Below are 19,534 nucleotides of genomic sequence, written 5' to 3'. Positions count from 1 at the left end.
GCTGCCATTGTTGCCCTTCATTGCTACCTTATTAGCATTGTTCCTAGCATTACTAGAGCACCATTAGCATTGCTATCATAGCGTTAGCATCACTGGCCTCACCTAATTTGCCCAGTATGGCTACTGCACGGTTAGCATTGCTATCGCATCGTTAGCATCATTCTCTTGCTGGCTGCAAGTTTTGCCTAGCATTGCTACCTTACTAGTATTGTGAATAACATTGCAACGGTGCAGTTAGCATTGATATCGCAATGTTAACACTACTCTCTCTCTGGCCGCTGGTATTGTCCAGAATTGCAGCATTATTAGCATTGTTGCTAGCATTGCTACTGCGCAGTTAGCATCACTATCTCGCAGGCTGCCGGTTTTCCTCAGCATTGCTGCCTTATTAGCATTGTTGCTAACATTACTAGAGTGCTAACATTACTTAGCATTGCTATTGCAGCGTAAGCATCACTGGCCACCTAATTTGCCCAGTATGGCTAGAAACCTTATTAGCACTTTCACCAGCATTGCTACAGCACAGTTAGCATTACTATCTCGCTGGCCTCCTGTTTTGCCCTTTAGCTTTGTTAGCATTGTCACTAGCATTACTACTGCACAGTTAGCATTGCTATCACAGCGTTAGCATAACAATTATGCTGGCTGCAAGTTTGGCCCAACATCTTCCTTATTAGCATTGTCACTAGCATTGATACTAGACAGTTAGCAATCCTATCAGAGCGTTAGCATCACTATCTCGCTGGTCACTAGTTGTGCCCAGCATTGCTACCTTATTAGCCCTATTAGCATTGTTGCTAGCATCAACAGTGCACAGTTAGTATTGCTATTGCCAAGTTAGCTTAATTGTCTCACTGGCTGCCAGTTTTGCCCTGTATTGCTACCTTATTAACCTTATTAGCATTGTCACTAGCATTGCTACCACACAGTTAGCACTGCTATTGCAATGTTAGCATAACAATCTCATTGGCTTTCAGTTTTGCCCAGCATTGCTACCTTATTAGCATTGTTGCTATCATTGCTATAGTGATATTAGCATTTTTGCTAGTCACCAGCCTCACTTAGCATTGCTGCTGTGGTATTGGCATTACTCTCATCGTTAATTTAGCCCTTAGTAAGCTAAATTTGACTTTTCTTTCTAATATTGGGTTAAATTGTCTCCTCTGGTCTCCCTGTGTAAATATACACAGACTTTCTTATGAATTTCTTCCCAAAGTGTAATATATTTCTGCTGTATTTTTACAACTATCGCGCTTCTTCTTATGTAAAGTGGGCGGGGCTAGCATAGCTCTGAGCAACTTTAAGCAGCAATCTGTTGCTCAGCACAATATAAGCTAAATAAGCTAAAAAGCTTATATGTTGCAAGGCTATATATGTTTTCATGATATTGTAAACAACCATTTGTTAAAACATCTATTATATTTTGGCCACACCCACATAGTTTGCAGAAGAGAGAAGACAACATACAATATAAAATCAATATATCAAAATGTCTTTCAAGGGGCTTTAACAAAGTATGGTAGTTTTTCAGGATTTTACATTAATGTGACTTTAATATCGCTTTACTAATTTAAATGCATCACCAGAGTGACACAGTGCTGTCTGGATTAACACCAATAGTGATATTATCTATATTACAGTCAGTGGAGCAACATCATGGTTATAAAGCTTATCCTAATGTAAAAACATAACTGTGCTACACATGCTTCTGCTTTTAGCCAATCAAAGCCACAAATGTCACAACCAAACCGGGTTTGAACCACGGATGACTAATGTCTCTACTGTTCCTGTTTTGTGTCACTTTATCAAAAGAAAATTGGAAATAAAGAACAGAAAAGTGCTCAACCCAACAAAAAAACAAAGGCAGTAGTAGGCGAGTCAGGCACTGGTTAAATACCTCGAAAACAACCTTATGCCTCAAGGGCATGAATCAACAGCCAGCTCCGCACGGTGGAGTGCACAATAGAGCACAAGGTCAAAAGCACAGCGACGGCGGCGTTTCCCAGGAAACGTTAGCACACACTCTTCTCGCACCAAGGATTTCTACAGCATGGCGCAGATGTTTGGGCTGGGGCATTCTGGGAAGTGTGCTCAGTGATGGGAAGGACGACTGTGGGAAGGGTCAGGGAATTCTCCAGGGACTGATCTCAGTCCAACTGGTGCTCATCAGGTTGTTTGTTGTGAGCTGAGTGTTCTGTTGGAGACACTGGGAGCTTATTTGTCCAGGTTTCATTAATGAAGTGTCTGCAGGTTCTGAGTGCTTGTTCTAGGAACGGTGAAAAGCGGCCCAAAGTCATCTAATCTGAGGAATGTGTTATCAGCACTCCACTGTTAGCGGCTGGTGGTGCCAGATCAAGGGTTTAGCTTGTGCTTAAACATTTATTAAGGAACCCTGGATTCATAAAAGTTCCTGAAGAAGAACACTTGGCCTCAAGAGGAATGGGCATTAAGAAAAAGGTCAGGTCCCAAATATAAAGAAGATTGGGCCCAAAGAGGAACGCTGGGCCTTAAGAAGATTGGGCCCAAAGAGGAACGCTGGGCCTTAAGAAGATTGGGCCCAAAGAGGAACGCTGGGGCTCAAGAAGATTGGGCCCAAAGAGGAACGCTGGGCCTTATGAAGATTGGGCCCAAAGAGGAACGCTGGGCCTCAATAAGATTGGGCCCAAAGAGGAACGCTGGGCCTTATGAAGATTGGGAATATGAGGAACGCTGGGCCTCAAGAAAATTGGTCCAAAAATAGAACGCTGGGCCTGAAGATGTTTGGGACCGAAGAGGAACGCTGGGCCTCGAGAAGATTGGGAATAAAGGGGAACGCTGGGCCTCAAGGGATTAGCTTGTGCTTAATCATCCATAAAGGAACCCTGGATTTATAAAGGTTCCCAAAGAAGAACACTTGGCATGAAGAGGAATGGGCCTCAAGATGATTGGGACCAAAGAGAAACACTGGGCCTCAAGAAGATTGGGCCCAAAGAGGAACGCTGGGCCTTAAGAAGATTGGGCCCAAAGAGGAACGCTGGGGCTCAAGAAGATTGGGCCCAAAGAGGAACGCTGGGCCTTATGAAGATTGGGCCCAAAGAGGAACGCTGGGCCTCAAGAAGATTGGGCCCAAAGAGGAACGCTGGGCCATATGAAGATTGGGAATATGAGGAACGCTGGGCCTCAAGAAAATTGGTCCAAAAATAGAATGCTGGGCCTGAAGATGTTTGGGACCGAAGAGGAACGCTGGGCCTCGAGAAGATTGGGAATAAAGGGGAACGCTGGGCCTCAAGGGATTAGCTTGTGCTTAATCATCCATAAAGGAACCCTGGATTTATAAAGGTTCCCAAAGAAGAACACTTGGCATGAAGAGGAATGGGCCTCAAGATGATTGGGCCCAAAGAGGAACGCTGGGCCTTATGAAGATTGGGAATATGAGGAACGCTGGGCCTCAAGAAAATTGGTCCAAAAATAGAACGCTGGGCCTGAAGATGTTTGGGACCGAAGAGGAACGCTGGGCCTCGAGAAGATTGGGAATAAAGGGGAACGCTGGGCCTCAAGGGATTAGCTTGTGCTTAATCATCCATAAAGGAACCCTGGATTTATAAAGGTTCCCAAAGAAGAACACTTGGCATGAAGAGGAATGGGCCTCAAGATGATTGGGACCAAAGAGAAACACTGGGCCTCAAGAAGATTGGGCCCAAAGAGGAACGCTGGGCCTTAAGAAGATTGGGCCCAAAGAGGAACGCTGGGGCTCAAGAAGATTGGGCCCAAAGAGGAACGCTGGGCCTTATGAAGATTGGGCCCAAAGAGGAACGCTGGGCCTCAAGAAGATTGGGCCCAAAGAGGAACGCTGGGCCATATGAAGATTGGGAATATGAGGAACGCTGGGCCTCAAGAAAATTGGTCCAAAAATAGAATGCTGGGCCTGAAGATGTTTGGGACCGAAGAGGAACGCTGGGCCTCGAGAAGATTGGGAATAAAGGGGAACGCTGGGCCTCAAGGGATTAGCTTGTGCTTAATCATCCATAAAGGAACCCTGGATTTATAAAGGTTCCCAAAGAAGAACACTTGGCATGAAGAGGAATGGGCCTCAAGATGATTGGGACCAAAGAGAAACACTGGGCCTCAAGATGTTTGAGAATAAAGGGGAACCAAGAGTAACGCTAGCCTATAAGAAGTTTTGGGACAAAGAGGAACGCTGGGCCTCAAGAAGAGTCCAGCATTGGTCCTCAACAAGCAGTGGGGAGAGGAAAAAGGCCCAAGCCATAAATAAAACTGCTGTAATGAAAGTTGCAGCAAATAAACAGATAAATAGACAAAATACAATAAATAATAAATAATACAATAAAACAAAGTTAAATTAAATGTATATAAGTTGTTGTTCAAATTGTATTGCCGGTTTGAATCCTTTTCCTGCAGCTTGCTATCAGCTGCCAAAGCCCTGAGAGAGCACATTTGACCTTGCTCTCTCTGGGTGGGTACAGTACAGTAGATGGCACTCTTTCCCCTCATCACTCCTAGGGTGATGTGGATCAGCACAAGGCTGCGTCTGTGAGCTGATGTATCAGAACCGAGTCGCTGCGCTTTCCTCTGAGCGTTAGCGCTGTGATGCTACTCAGCAAAAAGGTTAAAAAAAAAAGGAACCTGACCTCACATGTCTTGGGGTATCACTAGTGATAGGGGGGGTCCTAATGAGTGGGTTGGGTAATTGGCCGTGTAAATTTGGGAGAAAATAGGAAAATCAATTTTATAAAAATGGAAAAATGGAAGTGCTGGCTGGTTTGCTATGAAGCACAACAGTTTTTATAAGCCTAAATGGAACTGGTTCAAGAACCGTCAAGAAGTTCTTTTGGTGGAAAAGCGCTAACGGATGATAAAGAAGTGAACTAACCTTTTGTGATTTCTCTTTAAATTATCTGTAGTAATCTCTCCATCAGTCTGGTTTCACAGCTTAATTCTGATTGGATGTTTCTTCTCATTGTGGAGGAGTTTGTTTTGGTTCTGTTTTTGAATAAAGTGTGACATGGGTCATGTTTTCTATTAGAAGGCATTTGACACCCGTATAACAGTGTGTACCTCTGTTCCTCTCAGTGCTGACTTCACACTCGTCTGATACATTAGAGCCCACGTGTGAACCAGGATTCGTGAGAATGTATGATTATGTAATTATGCTAATGAGCTTCAACCCTGATATTTTTTTCTTGTATTTTTAATTTTACAGTCTCTACTTTTGGAGGAATGTATGACAAAACTCATTTCAAAATCTAATCAGATATTAATCCAGTTTAGGATTGGCTTTATTCCTGGTCAGATGTTTTTTGTCGTTTAGTGAACCTTTTTTAATAAAGTCAAGTCAAAAGTCAAAGTGGTTTTTATTGTCATTTCAGCTATATACAGAGTACACAGTGAAACGAAACAACGTTCCTCCAGGGACCATGGTGCACATAAACACAGTGTAGACAGAACAATAGTGCAACAGTACAAAAGTGCAGACAGACAATACAACACAATACAGACAAAGAATAATAAATAACAAGACAGTGTGCAAATTATGCAGTGTGCAAAAAAGACCAGTGAGGTAGTAATTACCTCTATTACACAGTGTGCAATAGAGTCCAGTGAGGTAGTAGGGTTTTTAGTGCTTTCCATTTTCTGGGGTAAGTGGGGTAAGAGTGTGTGTGCATGTACAGAAAAACCATCAGTTCAGTCTCTGCAGTTGAGGAGTCTGATGGCTTGGGGGTAGAAGCTGTTGCAGAATCTGGTCGTGCTGGACTGGATGCTGCGGTACCTTCTTCCCGAAGGCAGGAGGGAGAACAGTTCGTGTGAGGGATGGGTGGGGTCATTCACAATGCTGGTTGCTTTGGGGATGCAGCGGGTGGTGTAAATGTCCGTGATTGAGGGCAGAGAGACGCCGATGATCCTCTCAGCTGTCCTCACAATACGCTGGAGGGTCTTGCGGTCAGAGACGGTGCAGGTCCCAAACCAGGCAGTGATGCAGCTGCTCAGGATGCTCTCAATGGTCCCTGATGGTGCTGGAGGTGCTGCCCCCGAACCGGACTGACTGGGGTCTCCCTGTCAGAAAGTCCAGGATCCAGTTGCAGAGGGGGGTGTTGAGGCCGAGCGAGCTTAGCTTCCTGATGAGGTTCTGTGGGATGATGGTGTTGAATGCTGAACTGAAGTCTATAAACAGCATTCTGACGTAAGTGTCCTTCTTCTCCAGGTGGGTGAGGGAGAGATGAAGGGTGGTGGTGATGGCATCGTCCGTGGAGCGATTGGGACGATACGCAAACTGCAGGGGGTCCAGTGAAGAGGGCAGTCGTGTCTTGATGTTCCTCATGACTAGCCTCTCGAAGCACTTCATGATGATGGGTGTAAGTGCAATGGGACGGTAGTCATGTGGACTTCTTCGGCACGGGAACGATGGTGGTGGACTTGAGGCACGTTGGGACAGTGGCGCTGCACAGGGAGATGTCGAAGATGTCCGTGAGAACATCTGTCAGCTGGTCTGCGCACTCCCTGAGCACTCTGCCGGGGACGTTGTCTGGTCCTGCAGCTTTTCGTGGGTTGACTCTGCGCAGAGTGTTCCTCACATCCACTGCAGTCAGGCACAACACCTGCTCGTCCGGCTTGGGCATGGTCTTTCTCGCCATCGTGTTGTTTTGTGCCTCAAACCGTGCATAAAAGTTGTTCAGGGCATCAGGGAGGGAGGCATCACGTTCACAGGACGGTGGCATTGTCCTGTAGTTGGCGATTGCCTGGATGCCCTGCCACATACGCCGCGCGTCACCGTGTCCTTGAAGTGGCTGTGGATTCTCTGGGCGTGTGCGCGCTTTGCCTCTCTGATGGCTCTTGACAGGTCGGCTCTCGCTTTCCTCAGGGCCACCTTGTCACCCACTCTGAAGACGGAGTCGCGGGTCCTCAGCAGCGCACATACCTCAGCAGTCATCCAAGGCTTCTGGTTTGGGCGTGTAGTGATGGTCTTGGAGACAGTGACATCATCAATACACTTGCTGATGTAGCCAGTGACTGATGCTGCATACTCCTCCAAATCAACAGAATCGCCTTCAGTAGCAGCCTCCCTAAACATGTCCCATGCAGTGCACTCAAAACAGTCCTGAAGGGCAGAGATGGAGCCTGCCGGCCAGGTTTTCACCTGCTTCTGAACTGGTCTGGAGCGTCTGATGAGTGGTGTGTATGTTGGAGTCAGCCAAACACACATGTGGTCCGAGAAAGCGAGGTGGAGGCGGGGATCCGCCCGGTACGCGCTGGGGATGTTTGTGTAAACAAGAACCAGCGCGCTCGCTCCTCTCGTTGCAAAGTCCACATGTTGATGGAATTTAGGGAGCACTGACTTGAGATTTGCGTGGTTGAAATCTCCGGCGATAATAAACAGTCCGTCTGCGTGTTTGTTCTGCAGATCGCTGATAGTCCGATAGAGTTCACACAGAGCCTCTTTAGCATTAGCACCAATGCTAGCGCTGGGTGGGATGTAGACAGCAGCTATTAGCACGGCGGAGAACTTCCGTACTAAATAAAAAGGTCTGCACTTGACTATCAGGAACTCCACCAGCGGAGAGCAGTGTTTGGCGACAGTCACAGCGTTGTTACACCATTCCGTGTTGATGTAAACACACACGCCTCCACCGCGGGTCTTCCCGGATAGAGCCGCGCTCCTATCCGCTCTGAACGCGGTTAGCCCGGCTAGCTGAATGGCGCTGTCCGGAATGTTGTCGTTCAGCCACGATTCCACAAAAACCAAAGCACAGCAGTCTCTGAACTCACGCTGGGTTGTTCGCTGGAGTCGGATGTAGTCCAGTTTATTGTCAAGGGAACAGACGTTTGCCAGAAAGAGCGATGGTATAGCCGGCCGGCTAGGACTAGCCTTTAGCCTCGCGCGGATCCCGGCTCTCTTTCCGCGCTTACGCTTACGCTCGCACCGCTTGCGATGGCACTTCCGCTGGGCTCCGGCGTCAGGAAACACCGCGGGCTGGTGGCCTGGGTCTCTTAGCAAGCTAAGCTCAAGTAGCGTCTGCAGAACCTCGTCCGGTAGCGTGTTTTCTGGCTGATTTCTCCACTGTAGCAGGGTCTGGCGGTGGTAGAACATGTGCACGGGTGTTCCGATGCACATATTTGCAGGAAATAAACGGAAAAAACGACAAATAGTAACACAAAAGCACCATTTAACGGGCCCGGAGCGGCCGCTGCGTGTTAACGCGCCGCCATCTTGGGGATTCACTATTCACTATATGTGTAAATGTATAGAACCACACACCTTCTTATTCAATGCTTTTATTTATTTTTCCTACATAGTAAATGAATAGTAAGACTATGAAGGAACACATAAGGAATCATGTAGTAACTTAAAAATAGTGTTAAACAAACCTAAATACTAATTTAGTTGCTCTTATCTGGGGAGCTGTTTGTTAACTTGCTGGTAACTCTGATAAACTCATCCTGTACAACAGAGGAAACTCTCACTCTTCTATCATTTCCTGGGGGGTCCTGATGAGTGCCAGTTTCATCATTGTAATTTCTTTTCTTATAATGTTTTTTCTTTTACTTTTTACTTAGTTGAGTTATTCTTGCTTCTCATAACCTGGATTAGAACATTACTGAAATATTCACTATTCACTGTATACCTGTAACTCTACCTCTTCACTACTTTACTTTAACTGACGCTCTCAAACTTTACATTAAGATACAAGAAATTCAAGTAATTAACTCTTGATGAGTTCAGCACAGCTGTTAACTGAAAGCCTGAATTCCAGGTGACTCTACCTCATAAAACTGACTGAGAAAATCCAGCAGAGATGTGCAAAACTGATCATCTAAAGCCTTAATCACTGGACGGGATTAGTTTTTTAAGGGGTTCTGGGTAATTTTCTTTATGTTTTCTGTGATTTTATTCCCGTCCAGAACAATCATGTAGGTGTTTTTCTCAGACGTCCTCTGAGAAAATTACAGGCTGAATTATCTACTGTTTTTCTCTGAACTCCGTGCTCCTCCGGTAATTTTAGTCCCGTCCGGACGCACATCTCTGAGTTTCGTCTTCTCGCCTTTAATAAAATAGATATTTGTCCACTGCCGCGCACCGTAGTTACACTTTGGGTGCGCCACGGTTTCCACGGAGATCCATGTTAAAAACACAACAGCGAGTGGAAATGGAGGAGCTACTGAACACGATGTCATGTGACCGAGAAAAAAGCCTAAAAACTCACTGATCCTCCTGTTTTTTCATTTGCAGTCCGGATGCCGGAGTTTTATCACTAAAGAGTAGAGGTGTGAAACAATGTGAAACTAATCCTGTCCGGATAGGGCTTAAGAACAAAAAATATAAAACGTATTCTGTTTTGTTTATTCCCATTTTTTTTCTTAGTTCTCAGTAGTTCTTGCTTCTCATAATCTGGATTAGAATATTACTCAAATAGAGCTATTCACTGTATACCTGTGTCAGTGTAACGTTTAGCAGTTTTATTTTTTTGACCTACATTTGAAAATAAAAACCTAATCATTTTTTCTATTCATTAGAGTGAAGAACTGTAATGGGTTTTCATCCATTTTTTTCATTATCTAGTTTTTTATTTTAGCCTTTCGCAAAACAACATTTCAAGAAAAAGAAAAGCTAAATCTTCTCTTCTTTTTCTTTTTCTTTTTTTTCTGTAATTTGAATAACTTAAACACTGAGTTTAATTGTCCCAACTTTTTTATCTGGTACTTTTATCCATGTTAAACTCCTTGATCTGAATCTTGTTGTTTTTCTCTAAAAGGTTGGAGCTGGTTTGAACGTGTTCCGTCCTGCCCCTCGTCCTCCACGAGCTTCACGCCCCGCAGGCAGCATGGAGGACCAGAGTGAGACCTGCCGAATGAACAGCCAGCCGGCCGAAACCGCGGAAGCCCCCCGGCCGAAGGAGAGCATGCAGCTGAAGAAGGAGATTTCTCTGATTAACGGGATCAGCCTCATCGTGGGGAACATGATCGGCTCGGGTATCTTCGTCTCGCCCAAAGGCGTCCTGCTCTACAGCACCTCCTACGGGCTGTCGCTGGTGATCTGGGCCATCGGCGGCATTTTCTCGGTGATTGGCGCGCTGTGCTACGCCGAGCTGGGCACCACCATTAAGAAGTCTGGGGCCAGTTACGCCTACATCCTGGAGTCCTTCGGGGGCTTCATCGCCTTCATCCGCCTGTGGACGTCGCTGCTCATCATCGAGCCCACCAGCCAGGCTGTCATCGCCATCACCTTCGCCAACTACCTGGTGCAGCCCCTCTTCCCCACCTGTGAACCGCCGTATTCGGCCTCCCGGCTCCTCGCCGCCGCCTGCATCTGTAAGTACCAGCGTTTTAAGAGTGTCTTATATATGTTTTATTTAGGCCTGTCAACGTTAAAGCATTAACGCACACTGGTAATTTGGAATCAGTAACGCGTTAATATTTTTTTAACGCAAGTTAATTAAGACACCAAGTTTCAGCCCTGCTAATTTATTGAAACATAGCCATTCTTAACGCTAAAGCTGCTTTTTCATTACTCCACATAGTGATGCTAATCAATATTGGTACAATATTCTCTCATACTGGCCAGTAAATATTGAACATGGCACCTCATGGCAAAGAGCTTTCTGAGGATGTGAGAAATAGATTTGTTGTTCTACATAAAGATGGCCTAAATAATGTTTCTGAGGCTGGTAACTCTGTTAAACCTATCCTGTACAACAGAGGAAACTATTTCTCTTCCTTTCCTGGGGGGTCCTGCTGAGTGCCAGTTTCATCATTATAGATTTTTTACGTTTCTTTGTTTAGTTGAGTAGTTGTTGCTTCTCATAATCTGGATTAGAACATTACTCAAATAGAGCTATTCACTGTATACCTGTAACTCTACCTCTTCATTACAATAAGTGTAACTTTAGCAGTTTAATTTTCTGACTGTACCAAGCTACATTTGAAAATAGAAAACTGGTTAATAAAACTCAATCATTTTTTCCATTCAGTATAGTGAAGAAATAATGGGTTTTCATCTAATTTTCTAGTTTTTTTTTATTTCAGCCTTTCGCAAACAGAATTTCAAGAAAAATGAAAAGTTGAATCTTCTCTTGATTTTCAGATTTGTCCAATTTTGTGTCTTGTTACACAAATCTGATGGAATAATATATATATATATATATATATATATATATATATTTATATTATATATTATATATTTATATTATATATTATATATTATTATTATTATTATTATTTTTTTTTTTTCTGAAATTCCGATTGTGAGGGGCAGAGATGAGAAAACTAAAAATACAAAAATAGATAAAAATATTATTTCTTGTACACTGTACTACATTTAATTTTTTATTTTATTTTTTTTAACATCCAATTTTATATTTTTGCATTTAGCCTAGACAGTTCAATTAATAAACTTTACACTGACCCACAACTTTACAACTGACGCTCTCAAACTTTACATTAAGAGACAAGAAATTCAAGTAATTAACTCTTGATGAGTTCAGCACAGCTGTTAACTGAAAACCTGAATTCCAGGAGACTCTACCTCATAAAACTGACTGAGAAAATCCAGCAGAGATGTTCAAAACTGATCATCTAAACAAGAGGAGCTACATTGAAAATGTAAAATATAAAACTATGATTGCATTTGTTTTTCTTTATAGTTTGGATAAGTTTAGTATTAATCTACAATACAGAACATTTTAAAATAATGAAAAAACACTGAATTTATTTTTTACTTTTTTTTTTTTTGGACACTTTTACTGTACTCTTTTCTATCCCTCTTTCCTGGAAACAGCAGTGTAGTAAACAGCTTCCTTTCACGCTCTGTCTCTGTGTTTAATCCTATTGATCTACTGATGCAGTTAATCCGTCACTTCTATTCTTCTTTGTGTTTCTGAGACTCGTTCTTCCTGTTCTTCTAAGCTCCTCCCCCTCTACCTGTCGCTCCTGGATACCTTTGGTATTTGTTTGTCAGTCTTTTTAAAGGCGGCACATTCCGATCCTCCTGCTGGCTGAGATACGATCTGAGTGAAGGCCTGTGTTTTCCCACCGTCAATTACTGACCACTTCACCACAGCTCCAGCACTGACCACCTTAAACACCAGTACTTACTACTGATAAACTGGATATAACCAAAATCATTTATCTAGTAATATGTAATGAGTAAAAAGACAGAATTATTAATTATTATTACTATTAATTATTATTCATTATTACTTATTTAAAAAAAAATTGTGCGTGAGAGTATTTATCTTTATCTATTTAGTTCTATTCTATTTTTATTGTGTTCTTTTATTTTGTATATATTCTATCTATTATCTATTTTAACAATTGCCCTTGGGTGTAAACTGGATCGTGAGATCACAATTTCGTTCCACCTCATGTACCACATCTGATGCGACAGTAAAGCCTTTTTGAGTCATTGAATCCTTGAATAAATTAAATAGAGCAAAATAGTGCGGGCGATTATGGCCTAAAAAAATCTTACATTTTTTCACAAAAAATCAGATTTTCGATTATAGTCTATTTTTTCCACCCCCTTCCAAAAAATCTAATTACAGATGATAAAAAAAAGGAATGGATCGAAACTAAGTCTACCTGTAAAACGCAGGTTTTAGAGAACGCAGGTTTGTGACTGAAAATTGAGAAATAAAGCACTAAACAAGTCACGAAAAAACATTGAGGGAGAGATTTCTTTTTTTTTCACCATTAAACCCAGATCCTCACCAGAGAGCGATGCTGCTGCAGTTTTTAGAAACTGTACGATTTATTTTCAGCTAAATATTTGCTTTATCCCACCGGGTGTTTGTGTTTAAAGTGCTGGAACAGTGCTGAAACTCGAACTGAGCACCAGTAACCAGGCTAAGACGGATAAACACTTCAGAAATGAGGAGTGTTTTTGGATATTTACGATTAAAAAGATAAAATATCTGCATGTAAAATCGCAATTACTCCATTTTGAAAATTGCATTAAAACTGTAATTCGAGTTAATCGTGAAAATCGCCCAGCACTAATAGAACTAATAGAACAATCATTACATAAAAAGCTTTCATGTTTGATGAACATTACTACTGAAAAGCATAATTGTAATTGTAATAGAATATATATATATATATATATATATATATATTTTTTTTTGAGTAAATCTGATATAAGGAATAAAATCATACAATTGGCTCTTTTCTAAACTTAATTTTAAAATCAATACTAAGTACAAATCAAACATTTTATCTCCTCCAAACCTTTTTATGTTTTTCAAACCTGCTGAATTTGAGTTGATTCCTGTTACGGATCTGGAATTATTAAGTGGAGTAGAGAGAAAATCTGTAGGAGATTTCAAACCCTCACATTTTTTTAAGTGTAAATAAGTTATTTTACTGCATATAATAAGAGTTTTGTATCACCTACACCTGTAGCCTGTATACAGAACAAGGCATTTTAATAGGTTAAATCTGATATAGCTTGACCTTTTCATAATTATAATTATTATATAGTCTGATTTATTTTTCTGTCTGATATTTTGCAGGTCTTCTCACCTTCATTAATGCAGCATACGTGAAGTGGGGCACCAGGGTGCAGGACCTCTTCACCTACGCTAAAGTCCTGGCGCTCATCGTCATCATCATCACTGGGATAGTCAAACTGTGTCAGGGTAAGCTTATAATAACACTAATTAGGGCCCGAGCACCGAAGGCGCAGGCGAAGCCTGCACCGGAGGTGCAAAGCCCTATTGTTTTTGGTCCGTTTATTATTATTATTATTATTCTGCCTCTTTGCGTCCATTTTTGAGGCATTTCTGATACTCGAAAACTCATGCATTTTGGCACAGGCCTCAAGCTCGGCGAAAATTTTAAAGTTCCATAGAGGCTGGACTTTGGCGTTGTTCAGGAGCTCTATAGCGCCCCCAGACGTCGGCAGTGGCCGGGATGAAGTTTGTCCAACGTGCACCAACTTTGGTACGCTCATTGACCTCCTCATAAACAACAAGAATCACTAGGTTTTATTTGAATCCGCCCAACAGGAAGTCGGCCATTTTGACAGGAAGTTGCAAAATAAAAAGTTTCCCGCTGGGTTTCGGAGTGGTTAGGATGTTTGAAAACTCCTAAAATTTTACAGAGCTATTTGGCCTTGGCCATACTTTGACCGTAAGTTGGAATTTCGTAAATTCGTCTTTCATCAGCTCTCTAGCGCCACCTATTTTATATCATATTTATGAAAAGCTCTCAGCCTCTTGATGATTGGCAGATTCAATAAGTCTTTGAAATGATTTAGGAATATTTTGTCGTTTTTCTCATGTGTAGCTAGAGGACTCTACAGCGCCCCCTATTTTGTTTAGGCCATTAAATTAGCTGTAGCTGTCTCAAAATTTCTCCAATATTCTCGATTTTTGGCAACAACATAGAAACTATCATCCCGCACATATTACCCTTTGGCTTGTACTAGCTCCGCCCAACAGGAAGTCGGCCATTTTGAAATTTGTGGAATTTTTACACATTTTTCACGAACTCATTCAAACTCCTCCTAGAGTCTTTGTCATATTACCTCTAAATTTGGTATGGATAGGCTCCAGACATACATGGTGATAAATTGCGAAGGAATAGTCGATAGCTGAAACGATGACGTAATGGCGGACAATTAATTTAATGGAGACGCAACACTAGACCAAAGTGAAACCATGACACAGTCATAAAACAGATTATTGAAAAATCATGAAACTTGGTAAAAACACAAGAGACATCATAAGACACGTTTGTAGTATTGGAATGATTGACTCCGCCCAACAGGAAGTCGGCCATTTTGAAATATGTGCATTTTACACACATTTTTTGCATACTTTGTCGAACTCCTCCTAGGGAATTTGTTGAATACTCTTGATATTTGTCAGTAATAAACTACTAACACACCTGATGATAAATTGCGAAGGAATAGTCGATATCTTAAACGAGGACGAAATGGCGGACAGTTGAATTGCTTGAGATGCCCCGTTAAAACAGGAAGTGAATACATTCTGGTGTTAGTAGGTGTTTGAGGAGGTTAAAAAGGTTAAAAACTCTCAAAAATTTACAGGCCTGCTTGATTTAAGCAGTACTTTGATCTGAAATTAAAATTTCATATATACGTATTTCATTGGCTCTATAGCGCCACCTAGGTTTCAATGCATATTTGACATTACGGGAATGCTCAAAACCTCTTGAAAATTGACAGATTGCATAAGACCTAAAAACACTTTACAAATATTTTGACAATTTTTTCATGTATAGCTAGCGGACTCTACAGCGCCCCCTAATTGGTTCGTTTAATAAATTAGCTGTGGATGTGTCAAAATTTGTCTAATCTTCTCAAATTTTGGTAGGATCGTAGATAGTATGACCCTGCACATATTTGCAATTGGCTTGTATTAGCTCCGCCCAACAGGAAGTCGGCCATATTGGAATTTGTAATATTTTTACAAATTTTTCACAAACTAATTTAAACTGCTCCTAAAGTCTTTGTCAGATTACCTCTTATTTCGCTGTAAATGAACAACAGACATATTTGATGATAATTGCCAAAGGATTAGTTGATCGGTAAAACGGTGACCCAATGGCGAGCAATTGAGTCACTAGAGACGCAACACTAAACCAAAGTGAAACCATGGCATGGTCAGAAAACAGATTATTGAAAATTCATGAAACTTGGCAAAAACACAAAAGACATTATTACACACGTTTTCAGCATTGGTAGGACTGACTCCGCCCAACAGGAAGTCGGCCATTTTGAAATATCTGCATTTTACACACATTTTTTGTGTACATTGTCAAACTACTCCTAGCAAATTTGATGAATTCTCTTGGTATTTGGTAAAAATAAACATTGAACATATCTGATGATAAATTGTGAAGGAATAGTCGATATCTCAAACGAGGACGAAATGGCAGATGGTTGAATTTTTGAGATCCCACATCAAAACAGGAGGTGAAAACCTAGGTAATGCCAGGTGTTTTGAGGAGGTTATAACGGAGAAAAACTCACAAAATTTGACCAGCCTGCTTATCTAAGGCTGTTGTTTGATGTAGAATTAGAATTTCAAATACATGTATTTTAACAGCGCCATAGCGCCACCTGTATTTTAAATGGATATTTCACATGTTTAACAGGATAGAAAACTCTTGAAAATTGGCACACTCAATAAGACCTCAAAATTACTTTTACCGGTTTCTCGGTTTGGCCCGGTACGATTTGCGCTGTTGTGCGAGGGCCCTACGTCCCCCTGTGACAGGGGGACAACTCGTTATATATATGTTTATGTATACAATAACACTTAACCCTCCTGTTGTGTTCTGGGTCAATTTGACCCATTTTAAAGTTTGAAGAAAAATAGTTAAGTATTTTTTCAGTATAAAACTTCTTCTGCTTTGCCTTAATTAATTTTTATAATCATATAATATGATTTATATTATAACATATAATATGAAAATGGTTCATCTCACATTTTTGCAAACCAACCCCTGCAAAAACAAACAAAAAACAAAACAAAATTGCAATGTTATGTTTTCAATGTTATTTAAAACTATGATGGTTTTATATTTTGGTCTTTCAAGTAATAAAGTAGTGAAATATTAAAACAAAAATGAACATGTATTTTTATATATAAAACAAATAAAATTAATCACGTAAAGAGTAAAATATAAATAAACAATAACTAAAAAAATTCTTTTTTTTTTTTAATCAAAATAAATAAAAATTTCAATTAAAAAAATAAATAAATAAAAATTAACCCCGGAACACTATTACTGTTCCTAATGAACATAACAGGAGGGTTAATGCATGATTATCAGCTCAGTATCAGCAGAAATACACTGATGATAATTTTATCATATTTGCCTTTTATATATTTGCATTCTCGTAATTAAAATTTGCTTAATGAGTCATTTGCATTCAGTGGGATTCTTCCAAGTTCACTTTGTTTCAAGAGATCAAGCAGCTGAAGCATTAAAGCTCAAATTTCTCACCTGTTCTCACGAAGGAAACACGCAAAACTTCGAGGGCTTTTTCGAGGGGTCGTCCCGGGACCCGGGGGGCATCGCTCTGGCCCTGTACTCCGCTCTGTTCTCCTACTCCGGCTGGGACACGCTTAACTTCGTCACTGAGGAAATCGAGAACCCAGAAAGGTGCGTTCAGATTGTAACTCTCACTTTATTTATTATCGTAACTCTCAATATATTTTAACCCAATTTTCATTACATTATTACATTATATTACATTGCATTTAGCGGACACTTTTATTCAAAGCAAATTATAACAAATAATGATGTACATTTAGTAATAGAGGACATAGAAGTTCAAGGCAAAAACATTTTTTGACAGGGCCTAAAGGAGGACATGGTAGAATAGTGGGATAGAGGAGGAAAGAGGGAGAGCAGGAAATGAGGTTTAAAATACCGGTAGTTAATTTGTTATTTAGGAGTCACTTTCATATGTGGTCCTAAATCCATAATGTATCCGATCCATATACATGCGAAATGAATGTAAACAGTAAAATCTGAATTCATGCATCTTTGTGCTTTTACGCATTAGCATTAGCATTAGCGCTACGTGCTTCTCTCTCATACCCACACTGCATCTCTTGGTGCAGCTGTGCAGCTATAGCTGCAAAAAAAAAAAAAACAGCAAAAGCAAACTGCCTGGCCCATCTGAGCAAAAATCAAATTTGAGCAATGTATGGTTTCTACCCTCCATCATCCAAAATCATCTCAGTATTTTGTAGTCTGCACCCTGTTATGCCCATAATTGGCGTTCAGTGGCCGAAATTTGATTTTCAATGGCAGAGTTGAATTGATCGGGGTTTTAAAAAAATGTTGCTTGGATTGATGCCTGTTAACTTTACTTTATCTATTAAATTTATATATATATATACTGTACTGTATACATAAACATTATCCATATCTATCTATATTGTAAATATTCTGTAAATCATATTTACAATACCATATTTCTCTTCATATTTATACATATCTATCTATATTCTGCATATTTTTTATATTTTCTTGCACTTGCTGCTATTGCACATCTGGTTACATGCTACTTTTTACATTTAGTTGCTTTGTACTTGTACATCGTAATGACAAAGTTGAATCTAATCCAATTTAATCTAATTAAACTCTCCAAAATCCCTTGGTCTATTAAAGCATTAAGAGTTTCTTTCACACGAACTGAGGGGCGGAGCCTAACTCTTGAAAAACAACCCACACCATAATTATAATGATCCCCCCTCTACCAAACTTTACACTCAGCACAGTGCAGTCAGACCAGTACTGTAAGTTTTTGCTCCTCGGTTTTGTCCTAAATCTTTATCTTCCTCTGTTTCAGGAATCTCCCGCTGGCTATAGCTGTGTCGATGCCCATCGTCACCATCATCTACATCCTGACTAATGTGGCGTACTACGCCGTGCTGGACATGAGCGCCATCCTCGCCAGTGATGCTGTGGCTGTGGTGCGTTTACAGATTTAAAACCTTGAGAGCGTGTTTGGGAGCGTGAGAGAGTGTTGGGGAGTGTTGAGGAGCATGAGTTCGTTTTTTTGGGAGGTTGTGAGAGCATGTTTAGGAGCATAATGAGTGGCGTGAGAGTGTGTTGGGGAACTTGAGCTTGTGTTTTCGGGAGGTTAAATAGTGCGAGAGCGTGAGTGCGTGCTGGGGAGCGTGAGTGCGTGTTGAGGAGTGTGAGTGCGTGTTGGGTAGCGTGAGAGCGTGTTGGGTAGCGTGAGAGCGTGTTGAGGAGCGTGAGTGCGTGTTGAGGAGCGTGAGTGCGTGTTGAGGAGCGTGAGTGCGTGTTGAGGAGCGTGAGTGCGTGTTGAGGAGCGTGAGTGCGTGTTGAGGAGCGTGAGTGCGTGTTGAGGAGCGTGAGTGCGTGTTGAGGAGCGTGAGAGCGTGTTGAGGAGCGTGTTGAGGAGCGTGAGAGCGTGCTGAGGAGCGTGAGTGCGTGCTGAGGAGCGTGAGTGCGTGCTGGGTAGCGTGAGTGCGTGCTGGGTAGCGTGAGAGCGTGTTGGGTAGCGTGAGAGCGTGTTGGGTAGCGTGAGAGCGTGCTGAGGAGCGTGAGAGCGTGCTGAGGAGCGTGAGTGCGTGCTGAGGAGCGTGAGTGCGTGCTGAGGAGCGTGAGTGCGTGCTGAGGAGCGTGAGTGCGTGTTGAGGAGCGTGAGAGCGTGTTGGGTAGCGTGAGAGCGTGTTGGGTAGCGTGAGAGCGTGTTGGGTAGCGTGAGTGCGTGTTGGGTAGCGTGAGTGCGTGTTGGGTAGCGTGAGAGCGTGTTGGGTAGCGTGAGAGCGTGTTGAGGAGCGTGAGTGCGTGCTGAGGAGCGTGAGTGCGTGTTGGGTAGCGTGAGAGCGTGCTGAGGAGCGTGAGTGCGTGCTGAGGAGCGTGAGAGCGTGTTGGGTAGCGTGAGAGCGTGTTGGGTAGCGTGAGAGCGTGCTGAGGAGCGTGAGAGCGTGCTGAGGAGCGTGAGAGCGTGCTGAGGAGCGTGAGAGTGCGTGCTGAGGAGCGTGAGTGCGTGCTGAGGAGCGTGAGTGCGTGCTGAGGAGCGTGAGTG

The 19,534-nt window shown here is 42.0% G+C and overlaps 1 protein-coding gene across 2 annotated transcripts in view; it reads left to right on the top strand.

Moving 5' to 3' along the window:
* Positions 1-19,534, top strand: part of slc7a6 (solute carrier family 7 member 6) — a 33,641-nt gene that overhangs the window by 3,079 nt on the left and 11,028 nt on the right. For both annotated transcript variants that reach the window (XM_022667398.2, XM_049465397.1), the window contains exons 2-5: positions 9,747-10,302; positions 13,500-13,625; positions 16,980-17,124; positions 18,323-18,446. In XM_022667398.2, coding sequence (XP_022523119.2) covers positions 9,816-10,302; positions 13,500-13,625; positions 16,980-17,124; positions 18,323-18,446 — 882 coding nt within the window. In that variant the 5' untranslated portion in view covers positions 9,747-9,815. The remainder of the gene's footprint in view (positions 1-9,746; positions 10,303-13,499; positions 13,626-16,979; positions 17,125-18,322; positions 18,447-19,534) is intronic.

Source organism: Astyanax mexicanus, chromosome 16 (assembly GCF_023375975.1).
Source record: "Astyanax mexicanus isolate ESR-SI-001 chromosome 16, AstMex3_surface, whole genome shotgun sequence".
Classification (NCBI taxonomy): Eukaryota; Metazoa; Chordata; class Actinopteri; order Characiformes; family Acestrorhamphidae; genus Astyanax; species Astyanax mexicanus.
Note: the sequence above shows the minus strand (reverse complement) of the source record. Positions and strands in the feature narration are given on the sequence as shown.